We start from the raw sequence: 23,209 nt of genomic DNA on the forward strand, positions 1-23,209 counted from the left end.
GAACATGTTGAAAATTCTTATAATAAAAATATATTAGTGACTTTAATGCCATATAATACAAACAAATTTAAACGTAAAATAATATAATAAAGTGATATGCCTCAATATTTAGCGTAAACAGTAAAATTAAAATGATGCTGTAATATGTCACCTCTTACTATTTTTAAGGTATTCTAGAAAAAGGCGTTTTACAAATATATAAATAAATGAAATAAATGGTTCCTCTAATATATACTAATATAGTTTTAATAAATATGAGAAAAACTGTAGTTATACTAAACCATAATGCCCCCATAAATTATTTTTCAATGTAAATAATACTAGTAAAAAGGAAAAAAAAAATTCCATAAATATTATATATTATTTCGTCTGTAGTTTCCATGTTTACATGCAAATTATAATAATTAACGTCTTTTTCGTTATAATAAAGAATATTATATTGTCTACGCGATTTATGCTAAAGCACGTAACAAAAAATAATGCTTTTCATATAACCCTAAAAAAGACCAATAAAAAGTAAATAAATAATTTATATAAAAACAGTTTTTATAACATAAATAATTTCAATTTCGTTAGTAGTTTTTTCCATTATAATTTCATTTCTTAAAAATATGCTTACATCCTATTAGTTCATTTTTTTCTCTCCATATATTATTCTTCCCATTATTGGGAAATTTATATTTCCCCCTATTTTGTAACTTACTTTTTTATATAATACCAAAAGCACGTTTTTTTAATATAAATTATTGTTTGACATAATTATACAAATTAACGAATGTAAAAAGTGTCTTTTGATTTGAAACGTACTAAAAAATATATATATTATTTTTTCTTAAAATTATAAGAAAAGGCTAAGCATGTATTATACATCTAAATTTTTTAATCAATAAAGCATGGTTACACAACAAGATTAGCGTGAAATTATGCAATTTATGTAATGTGAAACAAATTATGAAAATATGATTATTTCAACATTTTAGTAATTCACCCGAGCACGAAGATCTATGAAAAGTGAGACGAAATATTTCTTCATTTCTTATTTTTAAGGATTATTAAAAGGAAAAGACCTTCTTTACGTTAGATGTGGAACATATAGAATAACCATTACATGTTAGTTTTTTTCAATACAGCGATTAATAAGACATAATTTTACAACAAATGGATAAATTAGAAAAGTGCGAAAAATAGGTCGTTGCCTTTTCAACACAGCATTTTCTTATTCCTATAAATTACATATCATTCGAAATAACATGCTCTATTTGTCATTTTTACTTTTTTTTAAAACAAAATATAAAATAGTTTTGTTAAATGTAAAAATGCATGCACAGAATAAATACGTATTTATAAAATGAAATTTTAATCGTAGATAATTTTAAACCATTTTTACTTGTTAAACGTAGTTAACTATTTTTATACTTCATAAAGGTTGCAGTATGCAGGTGCACAAATAAAACTTTTTTATAAAAGAATTGATAATTTTTATTCTTTTATATTCGGTTAGTCTTAACGCATTATATATAACATTATTCATTATATAATAATTACACACGCTTTAAGATACATAAAAAAGTTATGCCTATATCATTATTAAGCATGCTGACTTCAGTATAAACACCTCGCCAGACTGCAATATATAGACTATTGCATAATGTCACAATTCATAATTATTCTCCTTATGAATTGGTAAAATGTCTACAAAAAAAATGATCATACCTTTATATAGAAAACATAATTTCGCAAATATAATAAATGTATTTTTTAAAAAGAAAGACATTAACAAATTTAATTAATAAAATATAAGAAAAGAAATTGCATATTTTTTATAAAATATTTGAAGGGTGCGCTATATGTACAATACATATATTAAAAGCAGATAATGAAACCTTGTTAATTAATTTATCTGACGAAAATAAATACAAATGCATGAATTTGTAAAACAAAAAAATAGTTCCCTTTTGATTAAACATTTAATTCTTTCTCAGCCTTCACTTTACGAATTAATTATCGCGTTCTTTCCTAAACTGTTGCCCTATATTTCTTTTGCTACTACAATTTGTTATAAAAAGTAATCATCCACTATGCATAAAATAGTACGAATTATTTTGCTGCAAATCGGGCTGAAGTGCCATATGTTTTGCTTTTCCAATAAGCTTCCCCCGTATCTTCCGTTTAATCTTTAATCAGTAATGCGTTTTATATCATATCACATATCATAAATATTTTTTCTATATAATAATTCCTTTTTTTTGTCCAAAGATACCCTCGTCATTGTTACATATGTGTAACATTTCACTTAATCATTAAGTACTATCCAGTTCTCCTTTTTTTTTACGCACAATGTAGTTTATTTTCTGAGCTGTTCTATTATCCTAATTTTACTCCTACTCTAGAGCACTGCTGAAAGAATTATATCTAGTAACCCCTTCGTCGTGCTCATTTTACACATTTGACATTTTACGCCACACAAAAATGATTTCACGTAGAATAGTAAGGCACATAATATCCATCGTCATAGTAATCATTATGGGCGCCCATATCCGTACCCATGTCAGAACCCATGTCCATGTCAGAACCCATGTCCATGTCCGAACCCATACCCATGTCAGTACCCATACCCACGCCAGTTCCCATACCCATATCATTTGAACCATGTTCAGATAATCCCTGTGTAAATTCTTCAAAAAGTTCATCGTAATTTTTTTTTTTTTTCTTTTTTTTACCAAATCCTGTACCCAAGGACGTAAACTGCAATAAAAACGAAAAATATAAAAGGTAAAAATTTATTTCAAAATAACCACGCATTAAGTAAAATAAACCATTAACACTAGCAAACATGTACATGTTTATATTTTTAAAATTATTTTATTTTTACTTTATAACAAAATAACAAAATGATCAATAGTGCTGCGGAAAGATAAACGAAAAATGAACTCTTCGAAATATTTAAACCCAAAAATCCGCTGTCTACTTCGGCACCACTATCATTAACATCAACAGTATAAGGATCTTTTTTAACTCTCCTCCTATAATCATAATAATCTTCTTCATTTAATTTCGGAACTCTTGATGTTTTTTCATAATATTCTTGGTCTGGTGAAATTTCGGTACAGGATGACAAATTAGTAATTCTTCCATCTTCACTTAGCGTATAATTACATTTAAAATTTCTATATTTCATGTTGTCATCAGAACCTGATTGTGAAGTTGCCATTAGTCTAAACGTTCCTGTACGTCGTTTTTTTTTTCTTTTTGGAACAGAAGGGAGTGGATCAGCTTTTTGCTCAGTTGTTGCCATTATATTTTCATAACCACTACATTTTAATTTAGATAACACTTCGTACGGATTAAGCTGATTAAAATCAAAATAGTCACATACCTCTTCCCATAAACAGTAATCTTTATGCTTGTCATATAATTTTTTAATATAAACGACATAATTGCAGTACTTTTTTTTGCAATAACTCTGGCCAGACTCAGCACATTCATAAATTGCTTTACTATTTTTAAAAAAATCATGTAAAAGTCTTTTTTCGCTCGTTTCAACGATTTTAGGTTCTATCTTAAAGTCACAATATATTTTATTTAATTCATATAAGTTAATTTTAAGTAGTATATCATCAAGATCATTCAAATATTGGAGGCCATGGTTAGTAATTGAACCCTTTTTAAATATTTTGGATAATTCTTTAGATACCCAAAAAGTATAAAACGTGCAACGATCGTCATGCGTACTTTCAAGACTTTCCAGATTCTGTTTTAAATTTTTTAAATTTCCCACAAATTTGGTACATAATTTTTTTAAATGTTCTTTTCCAGTACCTGTCATACTAGGCCTGTCACAATAACCATCATATTGTTCTGGCTTTTTTATGCTATTAAATTTTTCATATCTAACATTCGAAGGTAGCTCCCTCACAACACTCTCCTGAAAATAAAAAGGGATAAATTAATTCATATTAACACAAAAATTTTCAATAACAGCAAAAAAATAAATTTTTTATTTTGTCAAAAATAGTACACTCAAGTAATAATATGCTATGAACAACGTATAGTAAAACATAGAAATGTACAAATTGACTCTCATCCGCAGCTGCCATCGTTAGGATACGCTTATTCAGTAAAATAATTAGGAATATTAGTGCACATATAGAAATACAACGCAAAATTCAGTTTATCAGATATGCGTTGCTTTGTATCAATTTTTGGAAATAAGGGAAATTTGCTTAGCAACAGATCTTTATAAACTGCACTTTAGGATCAAAATGCTACAGTAACATCTGAACCAAATATGTAAATTCTGTGGAATATTGAAAAAATTTAAATTAAAAAAGAAATATAATAACTCAAATAAAATATAATGATATATTATAGGATAAAAAGTTATTTTATAATTTTTAATTTTTGTGAACAATGCATGTCTGCATTAATTACACATTATGGGACATGTAATTTTTTTTCCATACATATAAAGTATAACACGTATGAAAATATATAATCAAAAGTCTTGTTTCACGTTTTAACACACCTTTTATAGGTATGTATCACATGTATAAAGCAAAATAAACAACTATTCAGGGTTTATAACCATGACAGCTATGTTATAAGGCATCCTTATTGTGTGAAGTTAAATATATGAAATCATATATATCTTTTAATTCCCTTTTTGCAAACATTAAATAATATAAAACTACAAATCAAAAGTTTAAATGAACGAAACAGATAAACAACAAATTAATATATATAATGCAGTAATAGGAAAGTACACATTTGTCATGCTAAAAAATGACGATGGAAACAAAATTGATGACTATTTTTACATCGCTGGAAAATTCCCATATAGTTTGTAGTAAAACATATAGGGTTGTTAACTATTTTCATCACGAATTAAGGGAACCCCCAAATTTTGTTTTACATATCACATAATTATTTATTATTACGTGATACATAAATTCGTTTCGTACCCTTATGAATAAACATATAATTATGCAAAAAATGAGTAGGTAATCATTTTAAGATAAAAAATCTTAAAAAATTGTGGAATTCAATATCTTATAAGAACATAAAAAGGATGACAAAATTTTTTCTTACATATTTCAAACACAAATAAATAACAATGTTTCTACAAAATTTTTTAAAATAGGTTATTATGTATAAATGGTATTTTAAGCTATGCGAAAAATATTTATAGAAATCTATTTATTTTTATACAGTTTTTCGCGCATAAAAGAGTATCAAATATGCAAATTATATTATCATGTCATATTTTCGGGTTTATATAATTCTATATGCACTTCTTCTTTTCTATGTCATAATAATAACACCAAAAAATATTTTTTTATTCAAATAACGAAAAGGGAACGATAAAAAAAAAAAAAAATTCCTTTATTTTTCAGGTAATTTTATATACAGTAAAATTAAAAATATATTCAAAATTGTTGTGATGGCGTTTTTATTATTAATACAGTAGCAGGAAAATGCGTTCTCCTATTTTTATAATACGCGTACTAACATTTACAGGGGAAATTATTAATGCAGTAAAAAATGAAACATTATTGGTTGTTATTATATTATTACATTAATGGATATTTTTCTACCTATAGTAATATGTTCTTATTTACTGTCATGGAAATGATTTCTTTTTTATTTTTTTTAAAACAGTGTATTGAAATATTTGTACATTTTTGTTCCTTGTTAATTTTTCTTTTCTAAGAAAGCAGTTCAGTTATATTTCGCTTTTAAGCTTAACTGACCAGTCTATAATAAAATATTTGATATCATAATACTTTGTCAAAATATTTTATATTTTAATTATTGTTGATAATTTTTACTTTTTGCAACCTATTTAAACTACAATGTAGTGAAAATAGTAGTGACTATCATGCCTCATTAAATATGCCTTTTTTTAAGCCCTCATCAGTTAAACAAACTGTTTAACATACATTGTATAATATAGATGAATTCTTTTAATTGTTTTCTTGGCTGCGCTGTTATCCTTAATTATTTACAATTTAATTCACGGGTTATACCATGTGGCTATTTTCCACCTAAAAGCATGTTATTTCAATTTCATATGACAAACGGCCTTTCGAATGTAATTCTAGCATAAAATAATTCCCAATTATTATTAGAAATGAGCATGTTTGTAAATCGGCATGTATCTTTTTATAGATCGTTTAAAAGTATTTCACTTCTATAATTAGTGTGATCCAGGATGCCTAAAGAATTCTCAAATTATGGCGTTCGCAAAAGTTTTATTCTAACTTGCTGCATTTTACCCCCCTGAATGTAAATACTACTAAATAATAGGCGCAACGAATACGTTGTTATTATATTGTTCCAATGTTGATGAAAGTTCGGCTGCAAAAATACCAATAATTGGTAGCTCCCATTCACGTTTTGTGTATTAAAAAAAAATATATATACCTATTCACATTCGCCTAAATAAATACTATATTTTTAAAATGCTCAAATTTAGCATTTTTTTAAAAAAAGGCGATATATAATGGGCGCATAAACTGCTGTTTCGTGTGGTAACATTTGAATAGAACACACACATATACAAAAGAAAAAGGGGTTTTCCTTTTGTCACATACCATATAATTTTTAAGATAAATGCGCTAAGTTATCGTTCGATAGGTATACATTACAATGTGTTATTACCATGCACCCCTTCAAAGTGGCCTTATAAATAGTAACAAATAGGGACTACACGTTAAAACGTCTACTAATGTTCTTAATAGGACACTAGGACGAACATTAAAATCTTATTGTACAACAAAAAATAAAATAATGCGACTACAGGGATAGTTAAAAAGGAATTATTTAATGTGTCTATATGGCGTCTAAAACGATAAAACTGTGACGATATCATCATTATTAATGCAACATTGTGTTTATTACAACCAGTTTGGCCATTCCCTTTGCGCGGAATGAATGAAACTGCTGAGAGTTATTGCCCAAGCGATAGAAATTACTACTTTAATTAAAAATAGTTTGTAATAAAACTGAGTATCATTAAATGAAATTATAAAAGATTACCAATTTCGTTCTTTATTACACAGTTTACATACACGTTGATGATTATTCCTTTTTCTTGATAAAGTCTACAACAAATCGTGAATGCGCTAATATCTCTTCCATGCTAGTGAATAATAATGAACTAAATATAAAAATTAAGTTTTTCATTCTGTATAAATGTATAGGAAATATGCAAAAGGGTAAAAACACAAATTAAAAACGCAATAAATGCAATTTTTAAAAAGAAATATAAAAAAAAAAGGAAATATTTGATTGTAAAATTCACCAAAAATATTTTTTTTGCTTAAACGAATACACTAGTGTAAATCTTTTTGAAAAAATAAAAAATATATAATTATTTGTTCTCACTCTTAATATGAAATAAAAATAAAACTACCTCCCTCAAATGTATTAATAATAATGGCTTATTCTTTACTTACGTTTTAGGAAATTTCGTGGAAGAGCCAAAATGCCTTTAAGTTGTTCGCGTAACATTTCACATGCACACAGACTTAACAGGTTGTGTTGTAAAAAAATTGCACCAAAAAAAAATATGTAATACTTACTGGATAACCCTTTTTTATGCTCTTTTGGAATAAATGCATTATTATTTATTTAAAATGAAAATTCAGAGAATGTTTCTGTTTTTTACCATGTTTTAATACCACAGCATTAGCCACATTTCGGTTCCATGGAAAAAAAAAAAAATACAGATTATGCTAACATTTTTTCTCAATTCGATATATTTTTTATTCATTTCAAAATAAATTTCAAATTGTGTTTTTAGTACATACGAAAAAATGTTCCCAATTCCCTTTTTTTCAAATTTGAAGATATACTATTTGAGCATTTTTAATAAACATTTTTATATTAAAAGTAAGATAGCGAATCATTTCCATTTGTGTGTGCAATATATTTTAGAATAAATCGAACTGCTTTGCTTATTTTAAATAATGAAGGTTGTGTAGCAATCTAAAGTTGTGTACATTCCACAAAACTTAAAAAAGGGAATAATTAAGGATAGTATTTTTTGTGATCACATTCAGAACTGGTTGTAAATAATATAATCATCGTTAAAAGAATTTTTTTGTGATAAGTATTTTTTATATAATGTGAAACATATACTAACACTTTGTAGTAAAAATTTAATTTTTACTTAATAATGTTTTTTTTTTCTTTTAATTATAACACTTTTAATATAAGAATACTATTTTTTCATGCATTCACTATTTAATTTGTGCAGTGTGCATTTAACCAAAAGGGATAACACACCCTTGCCTTGTTAAAAAGTTATAATAGGCCAACTTGTGTAATTAAATGGTATAATTTTTTCCTTCCCAAACGGAACAATTATATATCGAAATGTGTTCTTTATTATTTCATATATATAACATTTACGCTTAAAAATGTTTCAAAAAACATAATGGAAAATAACTATTTCAAAGCAAACTGAAGTTCCTACTTAGGGGAATTTAGTGCTATTTATTCTACGTTGTGTACAATATTAATGGAATAGACTAATATTTCTATTACTCTATAAAAACGCTTTTTATTTTCTACTTTATGATCTTAGTTTTCATTCTTTTCGCAATTAATTCGCTCTATTTAATTTGTGCAATTCTGATTATTACCTCTGCGAATCTTTATTAAATAATAAAACAAACAACAGTTGTAATATTTATTTATGTCTAAAAATTAATTAGAAAGAGGTTTACATGAAATATTTACGGATGATGCTCTTTCATCAATGATGTAGTGTTACCTACCCGGATTAAACCGTCAATTTTGTTTTTTATTTAAATTTAGTCCAAAATATGTCTCCTAACCAGCAAAGTTACGGTGTAATTTTCTTTTTATTTTTTGTTGAAAGCAAATCTTAGCTTCATCCATTAATCCCTTTATAGAGAAAAAAAATAACTGTTTTTACAATTTTATTTATATATTTTAATTCCGCAATTTACTTTCAGTATGAAGTGTTGAATAATTTATATTCACAAGATTATCTTACAGAATTTGATGAATATGAAAAGGAAAAAAAAAAATTGGAATTGGCTAAAATTGTCAAAGACTTTTATGAATGTTATGCCAACATTAAAGATACTAACGTTGAGAAAGCACACCATTACCGTATAGATTATAGAAGGTTCATTCATGAAAATATTGATTTATATAAAGAAATTAAAAGTGAATGTGCTGTTGATGCAACGCTAAAAGATTATTGTTCAAACTATAATAATTACAAAAATTCGTATGTGAAAGAAGACGATGAGCATTTCGAAAAAAAGGAAGAAATAAAAGCTAAAATTGAAGAATCACGAGAACGGACGACAAATGCCCACCCAGAAAAATTAAGCAGTACGTTTGATTTGTTTTCTGATGATGATTTAAGTACCACTGTAAGGCGTAGTATAATGTCAGGGTCTGCAGCTATCACAATTGTTGGCATATTCTATTTATTCAAGGTAAACATTAATGCCATTTGTAAATGTCAATAGTATTAGTCCGTTATTATAACATCTGCTAATGAAAAATAACTATCACGAAAATGTTTTCATTTCTAAATGCATAACATAATTTTTATTTCAGTTTATTCCCTTCGGTTCATGGTTCAATTCTCTCTTTGGAAGAAAGAATAAAAGGGGAAAAAATATAGATGACGTAAATAATTTACCTTTTTCACCGATGCCGATGCATGGACTGATTAATTATGATAGGAGGGAATACAACTTATTACATAGTTTCGAATAAATTTCCAATACGATTACATTTCAAAATTATAAGATACTTATATAGACATAATGTGGATTCCCGAAAAGTGAATTAATTTTAATTCTATTAACAAAAAAGGAAAAAAAATGAAGTAATTGTATCATAATGCGTAAATTGAAATTATTAAAAAAATGTAACTCATATAATATTGCAAAATTCTGTAAAAAGAGTTACACCGCTGCATGAGAAAAGAATGACACCGTGATTCGTTAGCCAGTAAACTAAAGGAATCATAACAAATTTATTTATTTTTGGCACACGAATGACATGTGTTATATAAGGAAGAAACAACCAATAAATGAGATCTGTTAATTTATCATAAAGAAAATATCTATCTTAGAATACTTCTTAAAAGAAGTAGCTGTATACAAAATGTAGAACATATAATATATTATAATTTACAGAACGTAACCTTTTGGTTGTTAATATTAAACGTCCTACTCAATATCATCACACCACAACAATTATGTAAAAATGTAAAAACTGTAATTGACTCATGCTTTGAAATTTTTATTATTTGAAGATGCGTCTGTGAAGCTAATGAAGGGATGCAGTCACATGCATCTATGTACATCGAAAAATGCAATTATATATATTGCGATTAAATGAAACCCCTTTTAAACATGCTATAGGTATAAAGCAAGGGAAAACAACATATACAGTTAAAAGTATATATTAATATAAGCCCCATATATATATATGTACATATTAATCGCATTATATATTTGCGAACGATAACAAGATATAATAACATTTTTAAAAGAATATGCCTGAACTTACACTTTAACCATATAAATCTTAAAGATATAGACACAAAGTTACACACATACTGTGCTAATGTGAATTCATAGGTATATGTAAATATTAATCTATTGAAACTGCAACTAGACAAAATAAATATATTGCACAATGTTCGTTATTGGCAATCAAGAAATGAATATCTACGTGCGCCCAAATTAAAAGGCTTATTCGGCGATCACATATATATATATGTATATATATATTTTTTAATTTTCCAGTCTGTCAAATACGTATTTGATAATTTGTAATTTAAATGATTTGTAGAAAAAAGAAATAATACATTGAACACTTATGTACCTAATCATAACCCTGCTACTATAAAGAAGAATTTTATGCCGCAATATTTATGTACACATATATCGAGTATACTGCAAATCAATAATTTGCAGCAAAATATTCCTACAAGACGTACTTGTACAACCCAATAATTTATTTTTTAAGTTATTATTTATAAATTATAAAAATTAAAAAAAACAATGTTTACATGTTAACCCTTTTCATTGTAATTTTTATTTAACTATTTTGTTTTTAATTTATTGCATTATTTTAATATACTTTGAAAAGAAAAATATTATCTGCATGTTAAACATGAAAGTATATCATCCAATTGTTGAGTGAGAAATTTTAAATGTTTATTTAGTGAAGGCACAGCTATACAAATATTTTATTATATTTTTTCTCACATAGTACATTTTTTTTTTGAATATTTTTTAATTTAAATAAAAATATTATTCATCAAACTTCTCAAGTACATTTTTCCCGTTTGAATTGAAAAAAATATTTGTTTTATAAGATTATTATTTCTTTTAAATCGTAGTACTTAATTTGTTCACAGATAAGTTACAACTATTTAAACGTTTTTATGTAACACTATTATCAGTGGTTTCGAATGATGATAAAAGAATTACCCAATTTTTTTCTAAATTGATTTATTGTTACAACACAAAGTCTTATTTATTCTTTGGTGTCATTTTATGCCAATATATACGAAATAACTATAAATGAAATATATTATAATTAAATGTAATTTGCAATTAAACTCTAAAATATGTAATGTATTTAGTTTCCCATTGGAATTATTCAAAATATAGCGTAAAGAAAATGTAAAATAAATTTAACAAAAAGTAATATTATTTTAAAAAAAATGATATTTTCTAACAGCATGGTATATTTTTCTATATAATTTATATGTAAAATATAGAAAGTGTATGATTATCACAATTCATTATTAGTAGTATGCTTTATACACTACGTTCCAAAAATGACACAAAAAAATAAGAAAACATACCATTTATTTTTCAAGTATATAAATATACGTAGGAACGCGTAAAAACGAAAAACATCATATTTTATGTTAAATTATGTTAATATAAGCGTAAGTTTGCATAAATACATGAAAACATTTAACATGTTAAATTTATGGCGTCCATGCTATATTTATATATACAGATAAAATTTGTATGCAACAATAGCTATACCGACTTCTTCACCAAATTTTATCGTATGTATATACTTGTAAATAATTTACCCATATAGATTCAAACTTATATCATCTCTTAATTAAAATATGTAATAATGAAAAATTAAATAAATAATTTTCAGTTATAATAATTAACAAAGAACAAAACAAAGCATAAAAGGTGTTATCATACTTAATACTAATTGATGTCTGTATAATACAAACTAATGAACTAAATGTATATGAGGGAAAATATATCACTTGTTGGCAACTGATACCATATAGATAATAATAATTTTATAAGAAAGAGTAAATTATTAAAATAATTTGATAATAACTATGATATTTTAAAGGCATCTATGTACAATTAGATAGTTCCCATGAGTACAAAAACACTTAACACAAGAACATACAATAACTAAAAAAGAAAATATAAGTGAACTATAAAATAATGAATAAAATGAAAACATTAATCAGGTTAAGAATATTTGCATTATAATTTTAACTAAAAAAAATCCATTTCAATTCGTGGTATAACGAAATAATGGATACATAACCATTATGTACTTGTATAAGTATACTAAAGAAAAAAGCAACATATACATAACACTATTTTGTTAAGGGATTCTTCAATAATTTGGTATTATTTATGTTTGTGAATCAAATTTAGGTAAATAGAATTAGGTATTTCTTTAATTACTATTTTTTCTATTTATAATTATCACTATAGATAGTTTAGTTGTACATATAGGATAAAAAAATACCATATATGTTTTAAATACCACAATACATATATAAGAGAAAACGAATAACATAAATGAAATAAATTCCTGTAGTATGTGTTTTACTAATTATTTGTCATTTTGTGAATTCATTATATTTTAACGTTGTTCTAAACATAATGGTACATCTAATTAACAATATACTTAATAATATTATATGCATTGCCCTATATTATGATGTTGTGCATTTATAAATTGTATAATTAACAAATAGTGATAAAAAAAGTGATGGATAGTCTATTTATGCATTTTTTTTTTTTTTGATAAAATAAATTAAATACACTCTGTATTGCTGTAATATATATAAGGGATTTCTCTAAATTCATATGGATAACCTACATAACGTACATGTATAATTTTCTTTAATTCTTAATTATATTACAAAGTGAAGAATAATCCAATAGTATTTGTATATCCAATTTATACATTTTACAATAATATATATCCCAAAATTTTCACACAAATTTAGTGAATGCTCCAATATGTTTACACAGCAATAAACATTTTAAAATATTAACAGTTTAACCTTTCAAAAACAATTCATTTTTTGTTATCTAGCATTATAAAATTTTACTACTTATTATAATACTTTATTATCTTCATTAATTTATGCGAACTCTCCCAATAATGATAAAATTAGTCATAAAATTTTTTTATTCAGTAGTATTTCTAACACAACGTATGTTTCCGATGAGGTAAAATGGGTAGATGTTCAGGTTATAGAATAATCATTCGAAAAAAACATTTTTAAAGATATTAATAGTAAAATAAAGGATATATTATATTATAAAATATTTAATATGATGACAAAAATCCATTGAAATCTATAATATTAGCGTTTTGTACATACATTTTTATAATATCAACATGTCTTCGAAATTATTCATGTATAAAAACCTTTAAAGGGTACATGAAAATTATGTAATCTGTGCATAATAATAAGTAATTATAATATACACGCACATTTTATTGTGTATGAAATATGATAATCATTTAAAGTTCGATAAATGTTTATTTTCCTAACAGGGATAATATCAATGATAATATATCATTAATATAATGAATCTATTTTTTTCGCTGTAAATAATGTACTACGATGGGACCACTTAAGAATAACATCTGTTTCTTAAGTGAATGAAATAAATAAACATAAATATAGTGAAAATGAATATTCCTTAATATAACTTTTCATTTTTATAAAAATTTCTAGTATACTATGTACTATTATTGATTGTTTTCTTTATGTTCCATATGGTTTATAAACAAAAATAAGTATAACATAATAGATTGTTCTATAGAGAAAATACACATATGATTAATCAGTCATCACATAAATTCTTTAAATAAAAATATGTAATCATCTAATTAACCATTAATTAAATAAATTATTTTATTGTTCCTTATCCTTTGCATATTTCGTTATTCAAACATTGCATAAAATTAACAAATCTATTAAAAATGGAAGATCCTGTATAATTTTATCTCTATAAAAACGATTATATATATGAATTTACTTTTACATTATACATATCATTAAATACAATCAAAAATACTTTCTTTGTATACATAGTTATATACATTATTTTATTATTATTTCTTTTACTTCTTCTATAGACAGTACAACAGTATAAAATTCCTGCCAATATAATTTATGAAAAATTCAATACTAATATGAACTTAGATCTTTCCGGTAAATGTGCATCATTAAAATCCAATCATCCAGAACATTATAACTCATATTTTATATGTAATTATTTAGTAACGAATTTAAGTGAATTATGTGATAAAACTAAAACCGAAACTTTAGAACCTAAAAAATGCACATATTTGCATTATTGGATAAATTCTAAAATAATTAATTTAGATAATCTTAATGATGATAAATATTCGAAAATTGTTGAAGATATTCTTTCTCTTTGGGATAAGATGATATCTAATGAACCCAACAATCCTTGTGAATGTAAATATATATCTGATAATAAGAATCATGTTATTAATACCAGTATTGAGGATTTTAAAAAATGGAAATCCTTGCATGATTATTGTGATAATTATGATAAAATTAAACAGAAATTTGAAAATTATAATGAAGGATGTAATGGGCAATGCAAATACATAGAATCTATGTTTGAAATATTCGATGATTTTGTTAAAGTATGTGGTCCGCAACTTAATGGTCCTAAGTGTCCATCGTTTTTTAAGAATTGCAGTGAAAATGATTCTAAAAAATTGTTTGAAATTTTTCAATGCAAAGAAAAAAAAAATTGTTCAACCGATCAACTTCCAGAAGCAGTTGTAGGACTTGGACCTGGAGGAATGCCATATGCAGAGGGATTTGATGGAGTAAGGATTTCACAGAGACCTGAAGAATTAACAGGAGCGAAGGGAGATCAAGGAGCAATAGGAGCAAGAGGTGAAGGGGGACTTCGTGGATCAGGAGGAAGGAGTGAAGATCGAGGACCAAGAGGTGAACAGGGATCTCAAAAAGAAGAAGCAGCAGCACTTTTAGGACCTCTTGAACCTGGACAAGAATCTGACTTACAGCCACAACCACAAAAAAATGGTTTGAGTATTGGTACATCATCTATTATTGCATTCATAGGATTACTTTCATTATCCTTTATTTTATATAAGGTACATATATTTTACGTTTAATAACATTAATATTGTGCATGGTTGTCCTTATTTTATGTTCACTAAACAGTAGGAATTTTAATATATTATATACCCTTTTGTTTTTCTATTTCGTATTAGTTCACTCCCCTTAACTCCTTGTTATGTAATAGAAATATAAAAAAGAAGATACAGAAAAATCTAAATGAAGATATGAGGAGAGAATTATTAACAGATGATTTTCAGCATCAAAATGGAGATTCATTAAGCTCACCATACAATATAAAATATAGTCCTTATAAAACATCATGAATAAAAAAATTAGCAATATGTTATATAAAATAGTGAGCTGAAGATTAACAAGGTGACAAACCTATTTATGGTTATACACATATTAAAAAATTCGTTAAATGAATATAATTTAATTTATCATATTTAAATATGTAAGTAAAAATACAACAAATATGTTAACATAAATGTTAATGGAATGTACAATTATATTATAAAGACAGCATGCAGAAATATTAACCATTAAAAAATCCTGTTAGTAAAATAAATGGTTATATTAAACAAAAGGTGACAATAAAATAACTTCAAAATTCCATTTTATTGGCGAACGGAAAATTTATTTGTCCTCAAGTGAATGTAAAAGATAACATGAAAGAAAGACATAACGGAGTACATTCTATTGTATATAATTTTCCATTTCGTTCAATAATATATTTTTATATGAATATATATAAACATCCATCATATTTCACATATAATATAAAGTGAAAACCGCATTTAAATTGCATTTATCTTATCATGCAAGTATATAATTTTATCATTAACAATAATTTAGAACGAATAAATGATGGAACCCAGAGATGATATGCATGTAATGTAAAGCCAAAAAAATGTGCCACATAATATGGTTAATCATATAAATATAAAAAAATAAAATATTTTATTATAACAACATTTTCACGCAATCCTGTAATATTTTCAAATAATAAAATTGGGAAGTGTTTTTATTAAAAAATACTTGGGACCTCCATATAAATTTTTTTAATTTTTATTACTAATATGATAATTTGATAAAAAGCAAACAAATTAGACGTATCAATTATATTTTTTCTATAAACTCACAAAAAAATAATAATATGCAATTTAAAGGAACAATAGATATTATATAGCGCCATCTCATTTTGTCGATTAATCAATACAGTTTTGATACAAATTTCACTAATCGTAAGAATAAGACATAAAAGGAAAGATATAAATATATGTAAATTTATTCATTTAATTCTATAAATGTATAAAATTTTAAAAAACAAAGTAGGAATTTTTAAAATATGGGGAAATAAAGCATAGTGAAACATTGTAAAAAAAGATAAATGAACGACTTTAAAATGATCAAAATGCATAATAAGCATAATTCTAGATAGTAAAAATTATACTACATTATGAGCTTTTAAATGTGCAAATAATAAATTGAAATATATGCATATATGCACATTATATATTGTAAATCCTTTAAAATGTGCAGAAAGGTTATGTTTGTGACAGATTAAACCCAATATTAGGTATTAGTGTATTATAACAACGTAATGCATAACCTTAAATTTAAAGAGTACCATTCATAGTGAAAACTTAGGAACGTACAAATTAACAACTAAAAAAAAAAAAAATTTAAACAGATAAGTCATATTCTCCATTTATCAAAATTCTTGTAATTTTTAATGTGTATTGTTTTACTAATTACAACACTATTGTACAATAAATGATGGATGAACTATTTCCAAAACTCTCTTAAAATAATTTTTCTTTCACATGAATGAAACGTTTTCAATGAACATGCTTATTTATCATATGTACTTACCCAATGAGTTAATATTTAATCAGTGTTTCATTTAATTTATGTTATGGATTGCCAAAGTGCTTAATCTATTTTTATAAACTATTTTTTTTTAATTGAATAATTTATAATTAGAACTCACTGTACTACTTATATGTCTTTCCAAAACTGTGTATCTGAATATTATTTAATGTTAACATACGTACATTTATATTATTTTTAGATTATTACAGTTCTTCTTCTTTTTTATAATTTTTTTTTTAATTTATCCTAACAATAACATTATATTTAAACATGAATGTTATTTTCCTACAGTTTTTTTTTGTTAGAACTAACATTAAAGAGATCATTGAACATTCTAGTTGCGTTTTTCGATATTTACGTTTCGGTAAAGTCTATTTATGTGGCTTTCCTTTCTTTAAAATTTTCATCAAAATTGTTATAATAAAGAATCGTATTTTAACACATAACGTATTATTTTAGAGCAAAATGAGAACATACCACGCATTAAATGAACATCCATTTTGTGTAAATTTAGACATTATTCTTATAAGAAGCATGCTACAATATCGTTTCCAGAAAGGTATCTTTAAAATAGAGACGTTTATTTTTATCATACAAAACTGGAAAAAGTGAATACCACTTTTTATGTAAAATTAGAGCATATACATTTAGAAAAATTGAACATACGGCAATTTATATAAGTAAATTACCGTGGCTTATTTTTATATATGCATGGAACACCCTAACTCATATGCAGTTTTAACACCCCTTAATAACGTAGAAAACATTTTGAGTACTCGACACATCTGGAAAATTTACACAAATATCAGCGATAACTTATGCTTCTTTTCTTTTCAGAAAGAACCAAAGAATTAGTGCCACTAAATAGTGTCGTATATATCTTCCTAAACAATCGAGTATCAAAATTAAAAGTATATTCTCGACCTTAAAAAAATTGATAATTATGAGAAATAGTTGATTTACTTCTTACAATTGTGGATTAAATAACAACGCATGCTTAAAAAAAAAAATGAATAAATTAGAAATAAAAAACGTTATGGATGCATCCAACGCAAGTGTAATAAGAACAAATAGCAATGTTAATAATTCCAAGGATCATAATTATACATTTGTCAAAAATGCGCAACAACATGTACTTAAATGAGCTGCATAATGAAGTATATCCTTATTTAGCGTTTGTTTTCTTGTTATAATATACCCATTTGCATCTATGTACAGATCCCTAGTATAGAGTGAAACATTTATTAGCCAACCCCTTATAATGATATTTCCAATCAGAGCATTAAAATAAATGTTCACGAAAAGGTCTCCATTATTAGATAATCATACAGTGACAGTGTTTAAAGGAAGTTGTTATTACTCATTCTGTCATTATAAATTGCGAAAAAAAAAAAAATTACTAATGATAGTGAAGGCATTTAAATATAGCTTCACCAAATTTAATATCTGATCCTGATAAGGTATCTTAAGAATATACACTAATTATTACTTAATGCACTCTTTCATTTTAAAATCTATAGGTATGCATACAAAATTATGCAAACATATAGTAAATGATTTATTTTTGTATATGCAACCATAAGGATATTTTAGTATTTCTTACTGAGTCATGTGATAATTCAAGTGCTTAAATAGCGTAATTAACACATTTTGAGATGTTCTAATTTGCATAAAAAATGTTAAGAGTAAACATAAGATAAACCTTTTAAGAAAATACTGTGTCAACAGTCCTTATATATTTTTTTGTGAAAGTTAAATTCGTTTTGGTAATTATCACAAGAATCATGCATTCTACAATATATGATTATGCTTACACATCAATCCAACTTATTAAAATGGCATAAACTTGTATGCCGCTCATAAGTTATTAATGTATATATGTGTAAAGCTAATTTGGGTAGCCTACATGGCAAATTAGATTATTCAAAGTGTGCAATAATACATGTGTGAAATAAATTATCCTTTTAATACAAAAAAAGTGTTTGTCATCGCTTTAGTGACATATTTTGTCAGTTACACCTTCTTTTAAAAATCAGAAACGGAAAGTTTGTTATATTTATTTGTATGTACGTTGTGCGTTATATGTGTAAATATCTGTGTAATATGTAACCCTTTTGACGTAAAAATAAGTTACAAAATTGATTCGTTATATATGCAAAAAGCAAATTTAGAACATTACGTCGTTTCGTTTTAACATATTATTCTGTTGCACGAACATCAAAATTTGTTTTCTTTCCTTATATAAAAAATGTCAATTTTATTTGAAAGCTGTCTCGTTAAAATTTGTCCTACGTGAAAAATACAGATTTATTTCTTAATGGAAGTTTTGCACTTACGTTTAATACTATTAAAAATAAACAAATATACGTCCAACGTGCATGTCTAGTTGTTTTTTATTCGCCCGCACTTACGACAATCTTGTCTTTACGAATTCATCAAATTGTTATATCGTAGAACATAACGAAATTTAAGAAAATGGGAGACATGGTACCTTTACGTTATATATAAAAAGATAATATTTATAACTTAATTTTAAAACACAAGCAAACATGAGATAAGGATAATAGGTTCATCAAAAAAAATGAACCCACATGTATTTATATATTTATAAATAAAAAACCTTTTCATTTTAAATTTTCAGACAGAAGTTTTAGAAACATTACCTTCTTACAAACAATACACCGAATTCAGCAATGATATTGATAATGATTTGAGTGAATATAGTAATTATTGCGATGTAATAAAATCTCATTTTGCAGAATACCCAGGACTTGAAACAGTTTGCAAGAAATTTGCAAGAAATTTTACATCCATTTCTACTGTATTTTTACACGATAAAAACAAGGATAAACGCTGTGATTATTTGAATTATTGGGTTTATGACCAAATAATTAACATTATTAAGGGAAAAAGTGACCATATTTATTATAAAGCTTTTCCTAAAATTCTTACTGTTTGGAACAATATGGAAAGCAGGGGATATTTTACAAATAAATGTAATAGGGATAATATTCTTCTTCATGTTCCAGTAACAGATATTGTAAAGTGGAAGGATTTACATGATTACTGTGAAGATTTTGAAACTATTAAACGTGAAATTACTACGTTAGATAATGGATGCAATGAATACTGTAATTTCTTGTTATCTAAGGTTGATCTATTTAAGCATTTTGACGGTATTTGTCCTAATGCGAATACAAGTAAATGCCCAAAATTTTTTGAAACATGCAAAGAGTGCAATCCTGAAACCTTATTTAAAAAATTAAATTGTAAGGAGCAAACAGAATGTAATGCAACACCGATAGTGCCAAGTACAAGGATGGAAGTAGGAGGACAAACATTACCAAAAGAACATATATTACAAGGACATGTATCACAAGAACTAACATCGCAGGAAGATGGACGAGAAACTCCCATAACGGGAGAGGACAATTCAGCACCTTTCAAATTTGAACTTTCTTCTTATAACAGCAATTTAATCCTTGCTTCTCCACTCTTTGGAGCTTTGTCCTTTTTGTTTTTTTATAAAGTAAGTGTAAATGGAATGTAAAACCGTCATCACTTTGTTACATCATATTTTTAATTTGTATTAATTTTGCATCTATTGTCACCAGATAAACGAAATGCACGTATACACGCTTCATATTCCACACATCTGTTAGTTTACGCCATTAGGAACCTGGGTAGACACTAATATACTAAGAAAGAAAAAAAATATAGCACATAATTTTGATGAAAACATGATGAGAGAATTATTTGAACATCAAAATGAACGCTTAGACATCGATTTACAAAACAGAAGATATAATTTAATATATAATCCGAGTTTAAATCTTTGATACAGTTAGAAATGTAACACCCATTTTAGTAACATGCAATGGGGTGCAGAATGAAAATCCGTTTCTTGATATAATGCTGTTCATAATTTCTGTAACGGAAAATGTATACATGTGTTAATTTGTTTTAAAGAAGATTATCTAAACATGCAATAAAGCGTAGAATTACCGTTGAGGGACGTCAGTTTGACCATTTTAACCGGCACATTTACGCATACTGTGACTTTTCGAAAACGCATGAAAAAATGTTTTTAAGAGTAAATGTAGAGCAAATGCTAACCGGGGAAATGCCCTTTTTAAAAAAGATAGTTTATGAAGAGATATACACTGACCATTTTGTAAGAAAAAAGAAAGCAAATTAAATGGCTAAATGTACAAAATTGACATACTTCACGTAAAGGTATTATTTATTAATGAAGTTTAAGATAAAAATGTAGGAGGTCTAACTTATCTATCACGTGAACAAACTCTTATAATATTAATTAAAAGAAAAAATACAAATTTTAACATAAAAAATTACTTAAAAATATCAAAAAGGGGTATTTACAAAATAAGTTTTAAAATACCAAAAAATATTCTTCTTTAATCATGTTTTTCTTTCTTTCCATAGACTATATACTAAATACGATCCACAATCTTTTTAGCATCAATGCTATAGTGTTTTTCAAATTTTATATAAGATGACATCATACAAGTCACGCTGAGTGGTAAGCTATACGCACTCTCCTGCTCTGCGGATTTATGCCGGTGTGTTCTGATTGATTCCTCAGCATATCTTGCACATTGTTTTCATAATAATTCGTAATTCGCCTTTCGTTTGTTACCTTCCTGTTAATCCATGCTCCAAATGGGGTAAACTGATAAACAAATGAAGGGTTATATACACATATATATAATAACCTTACATTACATTTGTTGCTATTTAGAAAAGAAAGAAAAACTACGAGTCGTCACATAAGCTGACTACATTAAGGATCATATTTAGTGCTTACTTTGTAGAAAACAAAAAAGGTGAAAAATGCTCCCAGAATTCCGAAAGCAATTGACATGTTAAAGCGGAACGAATCATACTCTGGTTCAGTCTTCAAGGCTCCATAAGCTTGAAAAAGATTTTGCCATATCTGCTGCATTTGCGTTGTGTGCGGTTCGTACGATCTATTATATTTTTCCGTTATTAATTTGACTTTACGATCAATAATTGCTTCGTCGTATACTGTTTCTATTTCTTCTCTAGTTGGCCGATCATCACATTTTAGTTTAGACAGTAGAGCATACGGGTTATACGTCTTATCACATAAAAAATAACTAGGACAGTCCCTTTCAACAACGTTATTCGCGCTGTAATAATAAACACAACAATCCTTTAGATACTTTTTATATAACTCACTTATATATTTAACGTAGTTACAATACAGATGGCAATTACTCTTTGTTAAATCACTGGCACAACCAGAAATAGTGCTGTGATTTTTAAAATAGCCATGCAAATCTTTCATTTCTTTCCAATTATCCAAGCTAACTGCATAACTAGAAAAATATCTACAATCGTTATGATCTAATCTGTTCATGACTCTATAAGCCACATCGTCCAATTTTACTATAGGATTTTCAAAAATGTTTTTCTGTTGTTCATTTATTATTTTTCTTTTTTCATCATTTATCCAGTAAGCGAAATATTCCCCCCATTCGTTGCACTTTCCTTTTTTTATTACCTCATGTAAGTTTTTTACGGCCTTTTTACAAAGCTCATAAATCCCAGGGTTATCCTTTTCTAAAGGGAGTATGTCATTGCAGTCATCACAGTAATTATCAATATTTTCGCTCTCATTTAATTGTGCATATTTCTTGTAGGATGGTAACTCCTGCAAAAGTTGTCCCTTAAAATTAGAAAAAAGGTTAAGAGGCATATATAAATTAGTTGCAATATTGAAAAAAGCAATTTTGTTCTACACATGAACAACGAAAAAAATTGTTCTCATAAAAGTTATAATAAAAGGTTATCATGTATGTTTTCACGATTTAATTGAGGAGTTCTAACTTCGGACGTTTTTACACCCTCCGTGGGTAA

The 23,209-nt window shown here is 26.1% G+C and overlaps 3 protein-coding genes across 3 annotated transcripts, besides 47 other annotated features; 1 reads left to right on the forward strand and 2 right to left on the reverse strand.

The window, feature by feature from the left end:
- Nucleotides 1-415: 415 nt before the first annotated feature.
- Nucleotides 416-441: a microsatellite.
- Nucleotides 423-543: a microsatellite.
- Nucleotides 544-629: 86 nt separating this feature from the next.
- Nucleotides 630-669: a microsatellite.
- A 503-nt stretch (nucleotides 670-1,172) lies between these two features.
- Nucleotides 1,173-1,220: a microsatellite.
- Nucleotides 1,195-1,248: a microsatellite.
- Nucleotides 1,249-2,381: 1,133 nt separating this feature from the next.
- Nucleotides 2,382-2,433: a microsatellite.
- A 42-nt stretch (nucleotides 2,434-2,475) lies between these two features.
- On the reverse strand, nucleotides 2,476-3,826 carry PVX_088795 (hypothetical protein; the record flags this gene model as incomplete). Its single annotated transcript, XM_001614802.1, has 3 exons — nucleotides 2,476-2,745; nucleotides 2,969-3,684; nucleotides 3,733-3,826. 3 exons carry the CDS (start codon nucleotides 3,824-3,826, stop codon nucleotides 2,476-2,478), a joined length of 1,080 nt encoding a protein of 359 aa, XP_001614852.1.
- Nucleotides 3,100-3,164: a microsatellite.
- Nucleotides 3,320-3,348: a microsatellite.
- A 39-nt stretch (nucleotides 3,827-3,865) lies between the features above and the next one.
- Nucleotides 3,866-3,912: a microsatellite.
- An 81-nt stretch (nucleotides 3,913-3,993) lies between these two features.
- Nucleotides 3,994-4,037: a microsatellite.
- Nucleotides 4,038-4,541: 504 nt separating this feature from the next.
- Nucleotides 4,542-4,617: a microsatellite.
- A 1,056-nt stretch (nucleotides 4,618-5,673) lies between these two features.
- Nucleotides 5,674-5,693: a microsatellite.
- A 14-nt stretch (nucleotides 5,694-5,707) lies between these two features.
- Nucleotides 5,708-5,746: a microsatellite.
- Nucleotides 5,746-5,779: a microsatellite.
- Nucleotides 5,772-5,878: a microsatellite.
- A 570-nt stretch (nucleotides 5,879-6,448) lies between these two features.
- Nucleotides 6,449-6,494: a microsatellite.
- A 530-nt stretch (nucleotides 6,495-7,024) lies between these two features.
- Nucleotides 7,025-7,053: a microsatellite.
- A 204-nt stretch (nucleotides 7,054-7,257) lies between these two features.
- Nucleotides 7,258-7,291: a microsatellite.
- Nucleotides 7,292-7,357: 66 nt separating this feature from the next.
- Nucleotides 7,358-7,409: a microsatellite.
- Nucleotides 7,410-7,476: 67 nt separating this feature from the next.
- Nucleotides 7,477-7,502: a microsatellite.
- Nucleotides 7,503-7,936: 434 nt separating this feature from the next.
- Nucleotides 7,937-7,959: a microsatellite.
- A 24-nt stretch (nucleotides 7,960-7,983) lies between these two features.
- Nucleotides 7,984-8,048: a microsatellite.
- Nucleotides 8,049-8,869: 821 nt separating this feature from the next.
- Nucleotides 8,870-8,896: a microsatellite.
- Nucleotides 8,897-9,792: 896 nt separating this feature from the next.
- Nucleotides 9,793-9,831: a microsatellite.
- A 622-nt stretch (nucleotides 9,832-10,453) lies between these two features.
- Nucleotides 10,454-10,488: a microsatellite.
- A 1,355-nt stretch (nucleotides 10,489-11,843) lies between these two features.
- Nucleotides 11,844-11,891: a microsatellite.
- A 793-nt stretch (nucleotides 11,892-12,684) lies between these two features.
- Nucleotides 12,685-12,719: a microsatellite.
- A 445-nt stretch (nucleotides 12,720-13,164) lies between these two features.
- Nucleotides 13,165-13,190: a microsatellite.
- A 1,565-nt stretch (nucleotides 13,191-14,755) lies between these two features.
- Nucleotides 14,756-14,784: a microsatellite.
- A 527-nt stretch (nucleotides 14,785-15,311) lies between these two features.
- Nucleotides 15,312-15,387: a microsatellite.
- A 10-nt stretch (nucleotides 15,388-15,397) lies between these two features.
- Nucleotides 15,398-15,493: a microsatellite.
- A 276-nt stretch (nucleotides 15,494-15,769) lies between these two features.
- Nucleotides 15,770-15,801: a microsatellite.
- A 557-nt stretch (nucleotides 15,802-16,358) lies between these two features.
- Nucleotides 16,359-16,404: a microsatellite.
- Nucleotides 16,405-16,874: 470 nt separating this feature from the next.
- Nucleotides 16,875-16,944: a microsatellite.
- Nucleotides 16,941-16,981: a microsatellite.
- Nucleotides 16,982-17,571: 590 nt separating this feature from the next.
- Nucleotides 17,572-17,596: a microsatellite.
- A 396-nt stretch (nucleotides 17,597-17,992) lies between these two features.
- Nucleotides 17,993-18,083: a microsatellite.
- Nucleotides 18,002-18,070: a microsatellite.
- A 338-nt stretch (nucleotides 18,084-18,421) lies between the features above and the next one.
- Nucleotides 18,422-18,507: a microsatellite.
- Nucleotides 18,508-19,780: 1,273 nt separating this feature from the next.
- Nucleotides 19,781-21,144, forward strand: PVX_088800 (variable surface protein Vir4-related; the record flags this gene model as incomplete). The annotated part of the gene is made up of 3 exons (XM_001614803.1): nucleotides 19,781-19,792; nucleotides 19,947-20,834; nucleotides 20,968-21,144. 3 exons carry the CDS (start codon nucleotides 19,781-19,783, stop codon nucleotides 21,142-21,144), a joined length of 1,077 nt encoding a protein of 358 aa, XP_001614853.1.
- Nucleotides 20,554-20,628: a microsatellite.
- Nucleotides 20,831-20,877: a microsatellite.
- Nucleotides 21,145-21,251: 107 nt separating the features above from the next.
- Nucleotides 21,252-21,275: a microsatellite.
- A 164-nt stretch (nucleotides 21,276-21,439) lies between these two features.
- Nucleotides 21,440-21,542: a microsatellite.
- Nucleotides 21,543-21,836: 294 nt separating this feature from the next.
- Nucleotides 21,837-23,048, reverse strand: PVX_088805 (variable surface protein Vir22/24-like; the record flags this gene model as incomplete). Its single annotated transcript, XM_001614804.1, has 2 exons — nucleotides 21,837-21,998; nucleotides 22,134-23,048. The coding sequence occupies 2 exons, from the start codon at nucleotides 23,046-23,048 to the stop codon at nucleotides 21,837-21,839; spliced, it is 1,077 nt and encodes a 358-aa protein (XP_001614854.1).
- Nucleotides 22,023-22,055: a microsatellite.
- Nucleotides 22,385-22,408: a microsatellite.
- Nucleotides 22,541-22,571: a microsatellite.
- Nucleotides 22,882-22,901: a microsatellite.
- Nucleotides 23,049-23,209: the final 161 nt, after the last annotated feature.

Source organism: Plasmodium vivax, chromosome 5 (genome assembly GCF_000002415.2).
Source record: "Plasmodium vivax chromosome 5, whole genome shotgun sequence".
In the NCBI taxonomy this organism is placed as follows: domain Eukaryota; phylum Apicomplexa; class Aconoidasida; order Haemosporida; family Plasmodiidae; genus Plasmodium; species Plasmodium vivax.